At 47.1% G+C, this 17034-nt stretch overlaps 2 protein-coding genes across 3 annotated transcripts in view; one reads left to right on the forward strand and one right to left on the reverse strand.

Annotated features, from left to right (window-relative positions):
* The window catches only part of DOCK1 (dedicator of cytokinesis 1), a 528830-nt gene that overhangs the window by 264676 nt on the left and 247120 nt on the right, over positions 1 to 17034 (reverse strand). The gene's annotated exons all lie outside the window — the stretch shown is intronic.
* Positions 15559 to 17034, forward strand: part of INSYN2A (inhibitory synaptic factor 2A) — a gene marked incomplete at its 3' end in the record, with an annotated part of 36637 nt that continues 35161 nt past the window's right edge. Inside the window, exon 1 of the mRNA XM_082855003.1 lies at positions 15559 to 16736. Coding sequence (XP_082711129.1) covers positions 15562 to 16736 — 1175 coding nt within the window. The 5' untranslated portion in view covers positions 15559 to 15561. The remainder of the gene's footprint in view (positions 16737 to 17034) is intronic.

The raw sequence follows: 17034 nt of genomic DNA on the forward strand, positions 1-17034 counted from the left end.
AAGCCAGGGAGCCAGCAGATTTCGGGGGAAAGATATGATTACTATTAGAAATTTGAACTTGAGTTTCCAACTGGAAATATTATTTTAAAAGATAAGTTCTTCATCATTTCTGACTTCTTACAATGTCCATGAGATATACTCTCAGAGAAGAAAACTGGATCAAAGGATCCTCAACACAGAGAAATTCTTAAAGGACTAAGAATAGCCCCATCAAATAACAGGTGCTTCATGAATATTTAACGAGGCTATTAACAATAAACCTAGTCAGTGATCTTGCTAGAAATTCACAGACTCCAGATTGGACAAATTTTTTTTTTTCCATTTCAAGTTGTTTTGAAGTAGGAATTAAAAGGAAGTCTCGTGAGAAGTTGATAACAATGAAGACAGCTTCTGGAGATGGACAGTCCTTACATCTGGGCCACACAGTGATCAGGAAAGAAAAGAGGATCAAAGGTCTGGGGTTTTCCACCCCCAAACTCAACCTTATAGAGTTTCCTTTGGTAAAAGTTCACAGGAGTAGAAGCTGAGTTTTTAAAGAAAGAATGTCGGCTCTCCCTGGTGGCGCAGTGGTTAAGAAGCCACCTGCCAAGGCAAGGGACACAGGTTCGAGCCCTGGTCCAGGAGGATCCCACATGCCGCAGAGCAACTAAGCCTGTGTGCCACAACTACTGAGCCTCCAAGCCACAGCTACTGAGCCCGTGCGCAACAACTACTGAACCTGCACTCTGGAGCCCGTGGGCTACAACTACTGAGCCCGTGCACCACAATTGCTGAGCCTGCGCTCTAGAGCCACGAGCCACAACTACTGAGCCCATGAGCCATAACTACTGAGCCTGTGAGCCACAGCCACAACTACTGAGCCCGTGTGCCACAACTACTGAGCCTGCGCTCTAGAGCCACACGCCACAACTACTGAGCCCACGTTCGAGAGCCACGAGCCACAACTACTGAGCCCGTGAGCCACAATGACTGAGCCCGTGCACCACAACTACTGAGCCTGCGCTCTAGAGCCGCAAGCCACAACTACCGAGCCCGCGTGCCACAACGACTGAAGCCCGCACGCCTAGAGTCCGTGCTCCGCAACGAGAAGGCACCGCAATGAGAAGCCCGCGCACCGCAACGAAGAGTAGCCCCCGCTCGCCACGACTAGAGAAAGCCCGCATGCAGCAACGAAGACCCAACACAGCCAAAAATATATAGATAAATAAAATTTAAAGAATAAAGCAAGGAAGAATACGTTTAAGTTTAGTGACCTAGTGTTAGAGTGAAAGAAACAAGGGAGAAGAACAGGACAGATGATGACTCTATTTCGCCTCAATCCAAGAGATTAAATGCTCTTTTACCCCAAATGCTGACATTTTGGGGTTGAAAGGAATTTTCACTTTACCAAAATACCGGAGAGTTCACCGGGTCAACCCAAGACCACCAGCAGACGTCTGATCTCTTAGCCTTGTCCCCACCTCTCAATATGATGTCATGACATGTCCACTCCCTTGGTTTTTGTGCCAGACCCATCAACGTAGCACGTCTGTTCTAATCAATACCAGAGCGGCTCATAAAGGCTTGGGGTTTTTTGTTTGTTTCTTTCTTCCTTGTTGAAACTGCATGGCACAAACAACTAGACAACTAGTTCCCATTAGTCATGCACTTAAGACTCACCTAGCTTGTAGAAGTGTGCCGAGGAATCACTCCCAAGAAAAGTTCATACCACGTGCAAGCGTGGAAAGTTTGAAATTTTAAAAATGTTAAAAAAGTAAGTTGCTCACTTTAAAACCATATTTTTCATTTGACTTCTCAGGCCATTGAAAAACCCCATGATAGCTGATTTTCTCAAGTATTTACTGTCTGTCTGTCTTCAAAGTAGTTGTTAGTTCAGTGGCTTCATAAAAGTATTTTCCATTCTTGTTTGTTTTGTTTTTGCTATTTCTATTTGTCTCCATGTATACTATTTACTCTCCTCTAAGTATGTCTCTGCTTTATTTATTGTTTCTATCAGGTTTTCTTTCTAGTGTGGCAAAAATCCCCAAGGGTTAGGCTAAACGCTGGAATTTATCACATGGTTGGCAACACTGGGTCTATGAAAATATCACCTGCTCTTGTTGGGACGGGAAGCTCAGGGGAGGCATGGCTTCTCGATGGGCATGATCAACTGCTGAGTGAGTGGTAGAGAATGGACTGGAATCCAGGGCCCCTGGCTCTCAATTCATTCCTAGTGACCATTTAAATTCTGTTTACATCAAAGCATCACCTCAATTCTAACTCTAGATCTAAAGATTATGTGAAAATGACCACTGGCATGCCCTATTTTCAAGTAAAAACCTAGGACAACTATATACTTCTTTTTTTATTTTTTTTACTTATTTATATTTGGCTGCATTGGGTCTTCATTGCTGCGTGTGGGCTTTCTCTAGTTGCAGCGAGTGGGGGCTACTCTTCATTGTAGTGCACGGGCTTCTCATTGAAGTAGCTTCTCTTGTTGCGGAGCATGGGCTCTAGGCATGCGGGCTTCAGTAGTTGTGGCACACGGGCTCAGCAGTTGTGACTCGCGGGCTCTGGAGCGCAGGCTCAGTAGTTGTGGCGCACGGGCTTAGCTGCTCCGTGGCATGTGGGATCTTCCCGGACCAGGGCTCAAACCCATGTCCCCTGCATTGGCAGGCGGATTCTTCACCACTGCGCCACCAGGGAAGTCCAACTGTATACTTTTTCATCAGCCAAAGTGGAAACCTAACAAGTGGTTCTCAAACCTGTTTCTCTCAAATAACATATCCAGTGTCATCTACACCCATAACGTATTCGTGAGTGCGTTGTCCTTGTCAACAGCACTTCATCACCAGCAGCAGCATCGCCAGGACCACATACTGAGGGCTTCATAGGCACCAGCCTCCTGAGCCCTCATCACGGGATCAGAGCACTGAGAGCCATGTCCAGGGGACACTGTCCACACCTGCATCCCCAGTTCTGCCAGTTACTATCTGGGTGATGTGGACACAGACTCATTTCTCAGTGCTTCAGTTTCTCCACCTTTTAAAATATGGTAACTCCTCCTTCAGAGAGTATTTGGAGAATGCAATGTAAGAACATGGATAAAGTACAAAATGGTACCTAACCCAGGCCAAGCAGGATAGAAACATCAGCGTTGTATTACCTTGACTTGCCCAGGTCATATAACATGCTCAGGATTCTGGGCTAACGTGTGGAAGTGCCAGAACTCAAAGCCAGGCAGTCAGTCTCTAAAGCCCAGTTCTTAAGCACCGTGTGATACGACATATCCAGGAATGACCAGGACAAGAAAAGACTAGAATGAGTCTAGGGATGACCTTGTGTACCCCCTTGCTAACTTATAAAATCCTACATCTAAATCATTCACTGAAAAGCACTGGCACTAATAACTGATCTCCAACCCCAGATCCCTGGTGAGAAGAGCTGTCCCCACCCACGGAATTCCTAGGAAGGGGCAGAATCCTAGATGTGCTGCACCCCCAACCGGAATCATCCAAGGAAACAAAGATGTGAATGTGTCATATTCCTGCTATGGACCTGCCAGGTGACAGTTTACCTGGAATTCGCCACTTGATAATTAATCCACATTGCAAAAGACCTGTACTTTAAACGATGACAATGACAGGTCACTAACTGTCCCTCTCTGTGGAAGGGGAATCCATGCCCACTGCTGCTCCATGAACAGAGCCACGGAAAGCCCACTCGCTGGCCTCGACCTGGGCTGTTTGGTGATCGGCAACCCTTGGCTGAGTCCCAGGTTCCTTCTAGAAAAACTGGAAGGGGACGGCTCTGCTTGCTCCCCTGAGACGTCACTCGTTCATCCCTTCATTCGTTAAATATTTATGGGTACCTTTTATGTGTCACATGTAGCTCCAAGCTTCAGGGATACAGCAGGAAATACAAGAAAATGAGGGGAACAAAACAGAACAAAACACGGAGACCAGTGGTTCTTCATCCTGCATGCATTATCAAAATGATCTCGGCCACCCTGTCACCAGTTTCCCCAGAAATTCTGACTACCTGGACTGGGCTGGGGACCAGTATATGTATTCTAGAGAGTCAGGCCCAAGGATGGAGGCCTTGAGGAAGATGCATGTTCTCCTACTTCCTCTGGGATGAGCACAGCCTCCCTTCGGATTCTTTTCCCCTACGTGGCCAGAAAGGCTGTCTTTAAAAACAACAACAACAAAACTTGTAAAAGGTACCACTTCTTCAATGCTGTGCTCTCCTCCAAAGTTTCAAGAAAGCCAAGTACAGAGGGGTCGTTTGAGGTTTTAGGAAGACTTATGTTTTCCTTTAAAATGGTATTTTTAGGATTCTGATGGGTGCAGAGAATCATTTCAGGATCAGCAGTACTGCTTACGCACAATGACGCTAACTTCTTGAACCTCCACAGTCTTACCCCTCTGTTCTCTCTCCCTTTACCACAATCCCTGTGAAGGAAGAGAGCATCAGTTCCAGCAAGGTGCCAGAGAGATTAAAAGACAGAAGCAGAACACAGAAACGTCAGCTTAAAATGTGATTATTCGTTCAGTTTAACACTTGTGCTCATTGTGTGTTGGGTGCTTCATAAACTGTGGAACTGTACGATGGTCCCGCCTCAGTTACCTGTCCTTGGCTTGATTTCTGTTTTGCCCTGGGAGGAACTGTCCAGCTCCGTTCTGGACGGGAGGAGAAGGGTTGCTGCAGCTGCCTGAGACAGAGCAGTGGGAAAGCTGACGGTAGTGGCTCTGGTCCATCGGAACGATCTGTACCTCCATCCCCACTTAATAGCACTCAGGATGCAATGCCCTCTGCCTGGACTGGCTTCCCTGAGCACCTCCCCTTCCTCTCCTGTGTCTGTCTGTGCGGTTCTAGCATTCACTGCTCCCCTCACATTCTCCCTCTCATTTTATTTCCCCATTTCCCTTTTCCTTCCTCCCCATGTTCACCACGAACAGTAGCGTAGAATTATATTTCTAACCACTGATTTTATTTATTGAGTGGAATTTTATACTTTATGTTCTCATTTCAAAGTAAGGAAAAATGAAAAGCTATTTATTTCATTCAACACCTTTGGGCCAAAACACACATGCTCTGAAGTAACTCAATGCAAAGGTGCGATTCCCAACCCTCTATTGATTCCCACCCCCGCCCTGAAAGGTCAGGGGTTCCTCCTCTATAGCAAAATCTAGAGTCCAATTAGAAGGCTGAGATTACACCGATTCCACGCTCTCTAACATGTTTATGTTATCCCAAGCTATTGAGATTTTTGAACTAAATTCTTAATTTATTCTGCCATGACCACATCCCACTCCCAAGGAGGAAGCCGGGCAGTGTAAGAACAAGCCTGATGGTCACTTTACTACACCAAATATGTTGTAAGGGCCCCAATAAACTTTATGATTAAATATAAAACATACACCACTTCTGAACCATCTACTCATTTTTGTGAGTGTGTGTGTCATCTCGTTTCCCTCCACCTGCACAGAAAAAAATTGAAAGTAATACCGTGTAACAACCAAACTCAAGATAGTTAGGCCAAGGTTCAGAAGATAAAAGTCTGTGGACATGGTTTTACTCACACTAATGAAACTCTGTCCCATTCCCTTTCCACTCATCCGATCCCTACCCAGGTTGCAGAACACAGCCAGGTCTGTTCACCAGATCTGAGGATCCAGGTTATGCAGAAAGACTCCATGAAAGCCAGTAATACTGAGTACCCACTCTACACCTTCTTAAGATGTCATGGGTAAGGCCCCTGCTGTGAGGATCCTGGGATGTATATCATTATATTCTTAAACTAATTAGCAAGAATCAAAGGCTGATTGAGTTCGAGAGAGAGGAGCTGCTTAGCGGAACCTAGTCTACAAAAACTTATATACGTGTAAGAAGAGAGAACTGGCGCATCAAGAAGAGTGACTCAGGCTTTAGGCCAGCTTTTCCATGTCTCCCAGGGGAGGCCTGCCTTGACTCCCAGGGAACCGTCTCTCAGCACTTTCTTCTTCCTGATGCCAGGGTGATCCTGAGCACAGTGGGCTGGTGCTATCCACAGAGGAATGTCTTTCCCATGCTGAGCTGCACACTGCCGAGGACTGTTCCTCGATGCCCTGCGTGCCCAGCACACGTCACCCTCCATGTGCAGGTGCCGTTCACTGAGTCAGTGGAAGCAGCCATGAAGACTGGAGTAGCCAGAGAAGGCAAGGCTAGACCCGGACCATTAAAAAGGAGGGTGGGGCACAGCCCCAGAACATGAACCACCGGAAGCAAAGACACAAAGTAGGGAGTGACCAGGGTGTATTCCAGAGACAGTACAGGAACTGACTTAACCTGAACAGACAGAGTTTGTGAGTACCCATGAGAAGTCCACGGAGATTAGCAGGATGGGAAAGATTATAGAGGACCCTTAAAAAATTGCTTTTTGGAAGCACCAAACTGGGACTCAGGTAGGTACCCACAGAGAGGAGAGATGTTTGCACTTGAAGCCTGGGCTAAGAGGACATGCAGGATGGAGGGATAGAGAGCTGAGGGCAGGGGATGTAGAAACACCAAGGTCAAGGTGGGAAGGGTGGGAACAAAATGGAAGAAATCAATAGGTGAAGCAAGAGGAAGGAAAAACAAAAATCAGTGGGACCTGGTGATTGCTGGGTTGGGGGCATTAAACTAGGGAGTCAGTCAGGCAAAGCACTGTCAGCAGCTGTTAAGGCACCCTCAGAATAAAAGGACTCAGAGACTCACACTAGCCTATGATGGATGGGCTGGGATCTCTTGACCCCCCGGTAAGACAAGTTCAGTCCTGCATTTAACACCGGGCACCTTTGCTCCATGCTCGGCTGAGGTGAGCACAGTAGCTTCGTTACTGGGTTGAGTACAGACCACCAAGGTCTCAGGCCACTGCCCTGTGCCAGCCCTCCTCCCGGGAGGGCACAGAGTCCTCCAGGCTGCCAGAGATGCTGCTGAGGTTTTCGTGGGGGGGAGCGGTGTAGCTTCATAGTTTTTAAAGTAGCTACACATTGTTACGCACGGAGAAGACAGAAGTTCACAACAGCTGTTAGTCAAGGAAGGAATTAACAAACCAACTGGCCTGGCAGAGGAGAAAATCCCACCAGGATCAATGAGAAGTCGAATTTACGTTAAGGAGTAAAATGTGACAGCTATTTGGATGCTAGAGTATGGGACACACAGACACTTTGTTTTCTCTTTTTCATCTCCCACCCCTGACCATGACACTTTGGGTCCTGAACACTGAAAGTTCACCCTTAGTGCACCTGCAGTTGGGAACTATCACTTGCTACTAGTAACGTGCCCTCAGTTTCCCTGTCCTCAGTGAAAGTGTACACTCTCTCCCTGCCGAGCCTAAGTTGGTCTACACTGACGACGTCGCTCTTGAGGGTAATGAACTACTTCTGAGGTTCCCCCTCACTGTTCATCAGCTGCAGTGGAAGGGAAGGAAAGGAAAGGGGTCTTAATTCATGTCCTTTTGGTCCTCTCAGATTAAATAATCCCTGCATCATTTTTAGCCCAAGAATCAAAGGAAAGACTCAAGTGTTCAGACCAAGCAACCTTTCCACCCTGGACCCCAGCTGATAAAGCATGAGCCATACGTGGGAAGACCACACACCCTGACTCTGACTGTGGCTTTTTGTTAAGATTCTGACCTGGGCGGTTGTCTCTCTACATTTTGCCATCCACTTATAAACAGAAGCCGATGACAAGAAATGCTCATTTCTCCCTTTCTTTCTTGGCTTGCTACCGCTGCAGTACACCCAAGACCTTGCAAAGTCTACAGTTTGGCCAGACCGTGGAAACACGGGAGACACTACAAATGAAAAACACACCGGGGATCCGTTTTGATGGTAATAGATGGACACTCCCATGGCCTTGCCAGAGAGATGGATTACATCTTCAACTCTAATTGATTTCAATTGTAGTGAATGGTAACCTCCAAGCAGAAACCCTGCCGGGGTGTTCCAATATGGTATCCTGAGATTCAGCTGGTAGAAGCAGCAGGGAAAACATACTCTTTTGACAGTTATTTCTTGGGGAAATTACTGTTCGAATTTTAGCTTCAGATATATCATGAGTCAAAACGTGCCATTTAGTAAAAAAAAAAAAAAAAAAAAGTATGGATTCACCATAGTTCATCAATAAGGCAAAACAAGCCCAAAGCCCATCCCAGTACGCACACGTTCTCAAAGGACTGAGATTCCCATAAAGAGTCTAAGAAAGGGAAGCCACCTCATTTGCATCCTACTAATTCCAGCCTCTTGGGGTTGGGCCCCAAACTACCAGCTGATTGTTGCTTAATTACTTGGAACCATCAGGGAATAGAGTAGGTGAGCTATTTGCTACAGTAATCTAAATGCACTCCTAAGCTATGCTCAAAACTAAAGCCCTTATAGTTAACATTTTCTGTAATTGTCATACTGATGGGGGACAGAAGAGGAGCTGGGAAATCAGTTCCTCTGCCTTATCTTACACGTGATTCTGGTGGAGCTATTGGAACCAGGTTTACTGAATTCTTTTTGGACACTGTTAGTTAGCAAAGCTAACTGCGTCACATAAAATTTCTTACAGTGACGTAACATCTCATTTGGAGGAGGTATTTTTTCCAGTTGGTTTTTGCCACCATCATAAACTTTTGCTAATTCATTTCTAGTAATTTAGATTCTATTTGGACAGAGGATGAACAAAGGTTAATGTCAGTATAAGCTGAACGTCGAAGAACTAAGTAAACAGTGAAACAGAAATGAAGAGGAAAGTCTGGTCCAATGGGCATCATCTGGTTCGTCTAAAACCTCAACACCAAACCCCAGCAACCATGTAGAAAATGGATGGTTCACTCTCCCTCTGTTCCCACTCATTAGAAACAGGCCAGTGAGAATCTATTTATGTTACACGGCTGAAGTAACTGAGTAAAGGTTTTCAGTAGGTTAAAAGGGGTTTTCTGAAATCAAAGATATACATGAGCCGGGACCCCACCTGCCATGCTATTTCTTCTGCCCAAGGCCTGCCGTGAAGCTCCCTGAGTGCCCTTTGCCCTGCTTCCGACTGGATGGTCCTCACTTCTTAATGATGGAGGCCTCACCGCAACAGTCCACAAATCCAGGGAGTGGGGCGTGACTTGGGCCACCGCATTGGAGGCTGAGACGGGAGCAGCCTCCCCACAGGGCTCAATCCCAGGGGGTGTCGGCATTCACTCTTTTACCCCATTTCAGCCCTCTTAATCAGTGACCTCTGAAGAAGGCAAGAAATGTCTGGGAAAATATCATTTCAGTGTATTAAAGGAAATTAAACTGGATAATGAATCTAACTAAGACACAGTCCAAAATCTATAGCAGTTAGCTTTGCCCTGAGGAGAGGAGGGCTCCCATTTTGGAAGAATCAATCAGTGGCTATAAAACAGGTCTTAATGTTAACTATTTCAGAAGGCAGATGAATTCATTAACAGGTGAGGCTCTGTCTCACTTCCCTTTCCCTCCGGGAAGCAGCGTGTGAAGGGCAAGGGGTATTCTTTTTCACCACTCCCCCGCTCTGAGTAGCCTAATGTTCAGGCATTCCCTCCGCATACAGAAGAAAATGCTGACCCAGTTAGTCTTGAATCCCAGCCAGCATCTTCAACACCAAGGCGTCTCAACAGTGGGAAAGCAACGAGAACAACCAATACTGTCACGCAGTCCCTTTCCAAACTCATCGGGTTGCTTGCCTTGCCTTTTTGCTGTATCCACTGACGGATGGGACCCTGGGAGGCGTCTTAGCAAGGCCGTCCCATTCCCCAGTTCCCACTGTCAGTCAACTGCATTATGCCATTTATATCACAGCTCAGGGCCAGACTGGAAACCTCTCAGGTCCCTTCAGACACTAAGAACAGAACTAACCCAGTGGAGATTCTCTCTCGTGCTGAAATCCCACAAAGTTTCCTTCAGATGGTAACTGCAGATTATAGGTCAAAACTGCTTGATTCCTAATTCAAACAGATGGCAAATTCCAGCCGACAGTGAGTTTTCACACATACGGATATATCTTCTACTAAACACTCCCCGGATCTCCCAGCCAGTCCACACACACCTATATACAGAGGCACGTACGTAGATGTCTACACCCTGCAGATACACATACACACACACGAACACTGTTAGGATTTTGAAATTCATTTTCTTTCTTTATCCAAGGTTTCCTCAAAACAATAAAAGATGACCTTTGGGAGACTGCTTGTACCCAAATCTAATCATTTCTAGGTTTTTCTTCTTTTGATCCAAGTGTTTCTACTTTCCAGAGGCCTGACCCTGTTATGCTGCCCTAAGGTGTGGACTAACTTTGCCCTGTGTCTTTTTCACTGGCAAACAACATAACGACACTGCAACTCCCCCTACCCAAACTGGAAAACAGAAGGGAAAATAAACCTCCCCAACACCACAATGATGACCAGTTTTGTTCATGTTCTTCCAGTACAATTTGGTAGATTGCTTTCTTTCACTTAACATTATCTCATAAGCGTTTTTTTCCGATACTAAATAATATTTTTTTAATTAATTTATTTATTTTTGGCTGTGCTGGGTCTTCATTGCCGTGCGCAGGCTTTCTCTAGTTGCGGCGAGCGGGGGCTACTCTTTCGTTGAAGTGCGCGGGCTTCTCGTTGCGGTGGCTTCTCTTGTTGTGGAGCACGGGCTCTAGGCGTGCGGGCTTCAGTAGTTGTGGCACGTGGGCTCAGTAGTTGTGGCTCGCGGGCTCTAGCGCGCAGGCTCAGTAGTTATGGCACACGGGCTTAGTTGCTCCGTGACGTGTGGGATCTTCCCGGACCAGGCCTCGAACCCTTGTCCCCTGCATTGGCAGGCGGATTCTTAACCACCGCGCCATCAGGGAAGTCCTAAATAATCTTTATAATTATCATTTTAATGGCCTCACTGAGTGAATATACACCATAATTTACTTAACCGTTTACCTTTTGTTGGGTGTTTAGTTGCTTCCATTTTTTCACTCCTTTAAGCTGGAATGAACATCTTTCTATAAGCTATTAATTTAAAGCAGCATGCAGAGATGACACTCCATCACTAATCTAAAAATACAGGGTTTATATATTTACAACTCACATTTGATTATGAAATTTAATTTGAGGGCAATTAAGACATTTATATTCCAAACAGCTCCTTGACATCAAGCTCTCCCCGAGCTAGCCAGGCGCAACCATGACTTGCCATTTTCACCTCAAGACAGCACAGTCCAGTGAATTCTAAAACACAATTTTCTTATGAAAAATAAACTTTCTGAACTCTTGCTGCTTTAGAGCCAAGAGATTAGCTCCAAGAGTCCATGGTTCTCTGCGGTGACACAGCCAAGGCAAGCCATCGCTGAAAATGCCAGTTTGGTGTCATGCTCGATCCAAAATTCAAGGCAACCCTTGTTGAGTCTGTGCTCTAGGACCAGGTACGTTCCTGGGACCTACCTGGAGGTTCTCTGCATAACCTGCACCCAGACACTTTGCGGCAACAGGCCGAGGAAATGGCTTACGTGAGTTCCAGCTGTTTGATGGTTTATGAGGTTTACCATGGGTCGCTTCCAGTTACAGATTTCCCCAGGCAGGGGTAGTTGCCTAATGCGTGGGGCTTAAAGGGACGCACTGGCTGTGTGATTCTGAGCAGGTTTCGAAAAAACCTTGTGCCTCAGTTTCTCGATCTGCAGCTTGAGGATAACAGTAGCACCGCCCCTGTGAGGCTGTCATGAGCGTCAAGGAGAAGGTGCACGTGAAGTGCCTAGGACAGTGCTGGCATTCGGTTAGGACACAGAAACAGGGAACATATGGACTGAATGTTGAGGTTACACTGAAACGTGTACATGAACGAATGCGTGAAGGGACGATGAAAAACGAGTGTGCCAGGCAGTTCCACTTGTCTCAGACTCTCATCTAGAGAATGTCCAATTTTCTTTTATGACACAACCTTTTTTTATTTGTTTTTTAAATTTTATTAAAGCATAGTTGATTTACAATGTTGTGTTAATATCTTCTGTCCAGCAAAGTGACTCAGTTATACATATGTATAATTCTTTTCCATTATGGTTTGTCACAGGATACTGAATATAGTTCCCTGTGCTATGCAGTAGGACCCCGTTGTTTATCCATCCTATGTATAATAGTTTGCCTCCGCTACTCCCGAACTTCCATACGAAATCATCTTCTTAATGCTAATCACTTCGAGCCCAATCCCCCCAATAAACAGTGAATGAACACCCTGGAAAGATGTGCCCAACTTAATATAAAAGTGATTCTTAATGTCCAGGAAAATTCCATTGTGAAGCTTTAGAGAATACCATCCAGTCATCAGTAGAGCTCATAAACTCATCTGAAGGCAGAATAAGTCATCTGCAAAACTCCTTGGTGTCTTTCCTATCAGTGAAATTAGGACGATGTCATTACTATACTCAAAACAAATTCAGCAACAGCAAGCTACACTGATAAAAAAATCTTATTTAGCACCATCGTTTCTACTAATAAGGAAATGATTTTCATATACTTTGCAACCCCCCGTGAGACACAGAGGCGCTTAGGAATTGTTTATTATTATTATTTTGCCACTGGCAACTAATTCTTCTGATTTGTTTTATGAGTTTGATGATTGGCTCCAAGACTCAGAATATCTTTCCAAACCAGCAGACTGATGTAAAAAAAATTACTTCAGTTCAGTTTTTGGCAAATCGTGAGGATGAATATAGCATGGTAGGACAAACTTATTCAGACACTCATTTTTCTGTAGTGGCAGGGAAAAGGCTGAAAAATTACTGTAAATTGCTTTTTGTAAAAATGCTCTCTCTTTCAAATTTTCCCTAGTATGAAGGTCTTCTGTAGAATGATGGCACAATACATTCTGACAAACCTGGACAACAAAGGCATTAAAGAATGAATATGAGATCGAGTGAGGGTTAAGATTTCAGTTCCTTATTATCCCAACCGCCCCCCCCCCATAATCTCCCCAACACAAGGTCCCTTGTGTGCATCTTTTTAACCTCATGGAATAAGTAAGTGTCTCTTAACCATATACATTATCTGCCCTTAGCAGGCATGCTCTGTCCCCACCACCCATAATCTAGTTCAGTCTGTACCTCTCCCTTTCCTTCTCTCCAAAACTGCCTAGTTTTTCGAGTTTCAAATGACAAAGGTCTCCAGATATCCTCAGTACCCAGTAGAGCACCAAAGACCAAAGAAGGCTTGTTCTCTGTCTTCTCCAAACTACCCTCGGATTGTGATTGTTTCGGATTAATTCTTTTGTCGGAGGACACACAGGCGGCAATGGAGTGAGGCCTTGCCTCGGTGCTGGCTCAGCACAGAGCTGGATCCTTCCCAGACTGGAGCGTCAAAGCTGGTACTTTGCAGACACCCTGCCCCCTGGGAGGTGGGACACTGCCATCCCTTCTTGGTCTTTTGCGTGGCTTTCCACCCCAGCCTTACCTTCAGGACACACTCTAGCCACCCAAGGTTACAGGTCTAATGCAGTGGTTCTCAACTGGGAATGGTTAGCCACGCCCCCCCCACCAGGGCCATTTGTCTGGAACCACTTCTTGCTGTCACTTTGGGGTGGAGGTGCTACTGATATCTAGTGGAGAGAAGCCAAGATGCCAATAAACATCCTATACTGTGTAGGAGAGCCCGCCCAACAAAGAATCACCCAGCCTATGATGCCAGGAGTGCCAAGGCTGGGACACCCCGGTGTGATCGAAACCAAACTCTGCAGGGATTATTTTTGATGTCCTCTAACGTGATTCCCAGCTTACTGTTCAAGGCAGAATTGATGAAGTACCTGCATTTTCTCTAAGCCTTTCGTTCAGTAACACTAGTGAAGTGCTGGACCGCGCCAGTGCCATGCTGGCACGAGATGTCAACTTAACGGAGTCCCCGGACTCCGAGGGGGCGCAGTTCCATTAACTCACTCTCAGACAGGGGCTCCGGCTTCTCCTCTCTTCCCCTTCTCTGAACCACCACCCCCGTTAGCCTGCAGTCCTAAGTCAGTAAGGACTCGGGACGTGGGGAAGTGTCCTGCCTCTCTGTTCACTGGACACCTGAGGGACAAGAAACAGCATGGACTCGGGAGTCAGGCAGATCAGCAGCCTGCCAGTATGTCTTACTTGCTGTGTGACGATGACTAAGTATCATAACCTCTCTGAACCCCAGTTTCCTCCTTGAAAAGGGATGTGTGGCACTGAAGGTACTAGGTGTGGCCCTCCGCTATCAGCAGAGCTCCTGGGGGCCCACACACCCACTGGGTCCCAGAGCGGCAGCCACGTGATCGCAGTGCCTCTAGCATTTCACGGAAGTGCTCTGGGAGGGACAGGGTGGCCTGACCCTGTTCTTGTTCCCCTCTCACCGGCTCCTGTCAGTGACCTTGCCTCTCTGGGCACCTTGCTTGGACGCCAGTGCCCTGTACAGCCTAGCTTCCTCCCATCTGACTGTTTTCTTCTCGAACACAGGGGGAAAAAAATGAATGCTAACTCACAAACAGCATACTTAACTATATTTTCTCGCTTTCACTTCAACCCTCAAGAAAGTTCTTCCATGTGCAATACACAGCTGTGAATCTGCCTAATAAAGTGAAGGCATTCTACCCACTGGTATTCCCCCGGAGCAGTCACTGGCCACCTGCATCTTTTTAGTTGCATTTAATAATTCAGCCCAAGATGAATTTGCATGATTAACATAAAGCCTTGTGATTGTATTTTCTTTCAGGATTTAAATCCTGAAACAACCACCATTGTGTTCATTTTCAGAGGTTGTGATCAAAACACAAAACTTGATTTTAGAATGAATCATTTCTTTAAAAAAAAAAAAAAAAACAGTATTTTCAAATACCGCTCTCCACAGAATCAAAGAACAGAGTTGCTAACACAGACTTTGTAGATGTAGGGAAACCCAGGTCCTTTCTATGGTTCCTGTTAACCCATTAGAAGCAAGCCATAATGCAGAGATTTTGCTTTCCTTTATGCTGTTCCCATAAAGCAGCATGGCCCCCTATCCCACGGCATCCAGAGTGGCCACCATAAATAGACTTAGCTCAGTTCCTCATCGGAGGGCTCTACACATTTATCCGATCAGGAGCTAGAATCCCCGAGAAGTCTTTAAGAAAAAATAGCAATTCTCTCGGATTCCAATAATAGATTAATCACGTCATCTTCGAAAAAGTAATAAAAACCCAAACCAAGTAAGTTGCATTTGGAAAACCATCTGCCTGTGAAGTGGAGATGTGCGCGTGAAGTGGCAATTTGCAAAGCAGAAGAGGCAGCGCCGTCGGGTTTCTTCATGAATACAGTAAAACAGGTTTGTCTAATAGGGAGACATGCCTTACTATCAAAAGAAAAACGAGGGTATCCCACATGGAGAAGGAAGCAAGCTTTAATATCTGAGAAGCATTTCAAACTGTGCCTGCCAGCGATTCTCCGCCTGTCTGATTTTCCTTAACATAAAAGCCGACCTCACCTGTTTAAAAATAATTAGGGAGCAGGCAGCAGTCATTCCGGCCAAAAGTTTGTGCTGCCTGCGTTTGCGTGTGTGTTTCTGTTCCACTGACACGTCTGTTGCTGTCTCCGACTGCAGGAACCATGGTCAGTAAGGAACCCAGCAAATGTGCACTCACGACCTCGGCGAGTGAAGTGGAGCCTGCCGCGTGCCTGGCCCTGGAGATGAAATATGCCCTGGATCCCAACCGGCAGATTAAGAAGCGTAATAAAGCCCTGCAGGTGCGGTTCAAGGATATCTGCGAGGCGCAGAACGAGCAGAGGGACACGCAGCTCTCCTCGGGACAGCTGGGCGACAAGCCGGCGTCCTACAGGGCCACCTACCGCAAATACATGACCGTGCCCGCTCGAAGGTCCATCCCCAACGTCACCAAGAGCACAGGTGTGCAGACCTCACCGGACCTTAAGAAGTGTTACCAAACTTTCCCCCTGGACCGCAAGAAGGGGAATCTCAAAGGCATCCCAGCCGCGGATGCCTTCAAAAGTCAAAACAATGGGTTTGTAATTGATGCGAAAGAGAAGACTGAGGAAGGGCCCGGGGAGGAGTCCCGGCCGTGGGGCGCGGACCGGGTTCAGAAGGCGGCGGCATTGGTTTTCCACTCCGATGAGCACGTGAACGCGCTGGGCCAGCCCGCCGGGGTCAACGGCGCAGAGCCATGCAGAACCCCCGACCTGCACCGCTGCCCAGATGCTCCTCTCCAGAACTCCACTCGTCCTCCCTCCCAAGAGCCCGATTACCAGCTGCACGGGAAAGCAGAGCACGACCGGGCGACCCCAGACGCCGAGGAACCCGCCGCATCAGCCCACGGGACGGTGTTTAAGACGGAGGTGGCCACCGTTTACGCACCTGCCCCCGGCGCTAGGGCCCCCGAGCTGGCCTTGTCGAACTCCGCCCCCTCGAGCGAGTGGTCCCTCTGCCCCGTGGCCGACCAGGAGCAGAGGAAGGCCTCACAGGCCAATGGGCTCCAGGCCCCGCCCGGCGCTGCCCTGGCCTGCTCGCCCCCGACGCAGTGCCTGTCCCCCGAATGTAGTGAAGCGTCCCTGCAGACTCAGGCCCCCCCGGCGCACGAGCACCAGCCTTGTCCGACAGCGCTCGCCGTGGGTGAAGAATGCCAACAAATCGTGCCTCGTGCGGAAGTGGTGGATCTGAAAGCACAGCTTCAGATGATGGAGAACTTAATCAGTTCCAGCCAAGAAACCATCAAAGTGCTCTTGGGGGTCATTCAGGAGTTGGAGAAAGGAGAGGCCCATCGGGAAGGGTATGTACGTTCACGCCTTCTTTATGATGCGCTCTGCAGGCTTATCACCCTCAGGGGCCAGCAGCAGCCCCCAAAGCCCAAATCCTGAATGAGACTAAAGCCTGCGTTTCCGAGAACAGGCTGTAGTCTGAGGACAGAGCAAGGTCAAAGCGGTCCCAGGTTATTTTATGATGCTAGACCTCATTCATCCTCACCTGCAGGACTGACTTGCTGGTTAGCATTCCTGTGCCTGGCCTGGAATTTAATGCCTATTTTTTGAATGAACTGACGGAGCTTTCCTTTTTATCTCCCAGGGCTA

This window comes from Leucopleurus acutus (assembly GCF_964270905.1).
Source record: "Leucopleurus acutus genome assembly, chromosome: 14".
Classification (NCBI taxonomy): domain Eukaryota; kingdom Metazoa; phylum Chordata; class Mammalia; order Artiodactyla; family Delphinidae; genus Leucopleurus; species Leucopleurus acutus.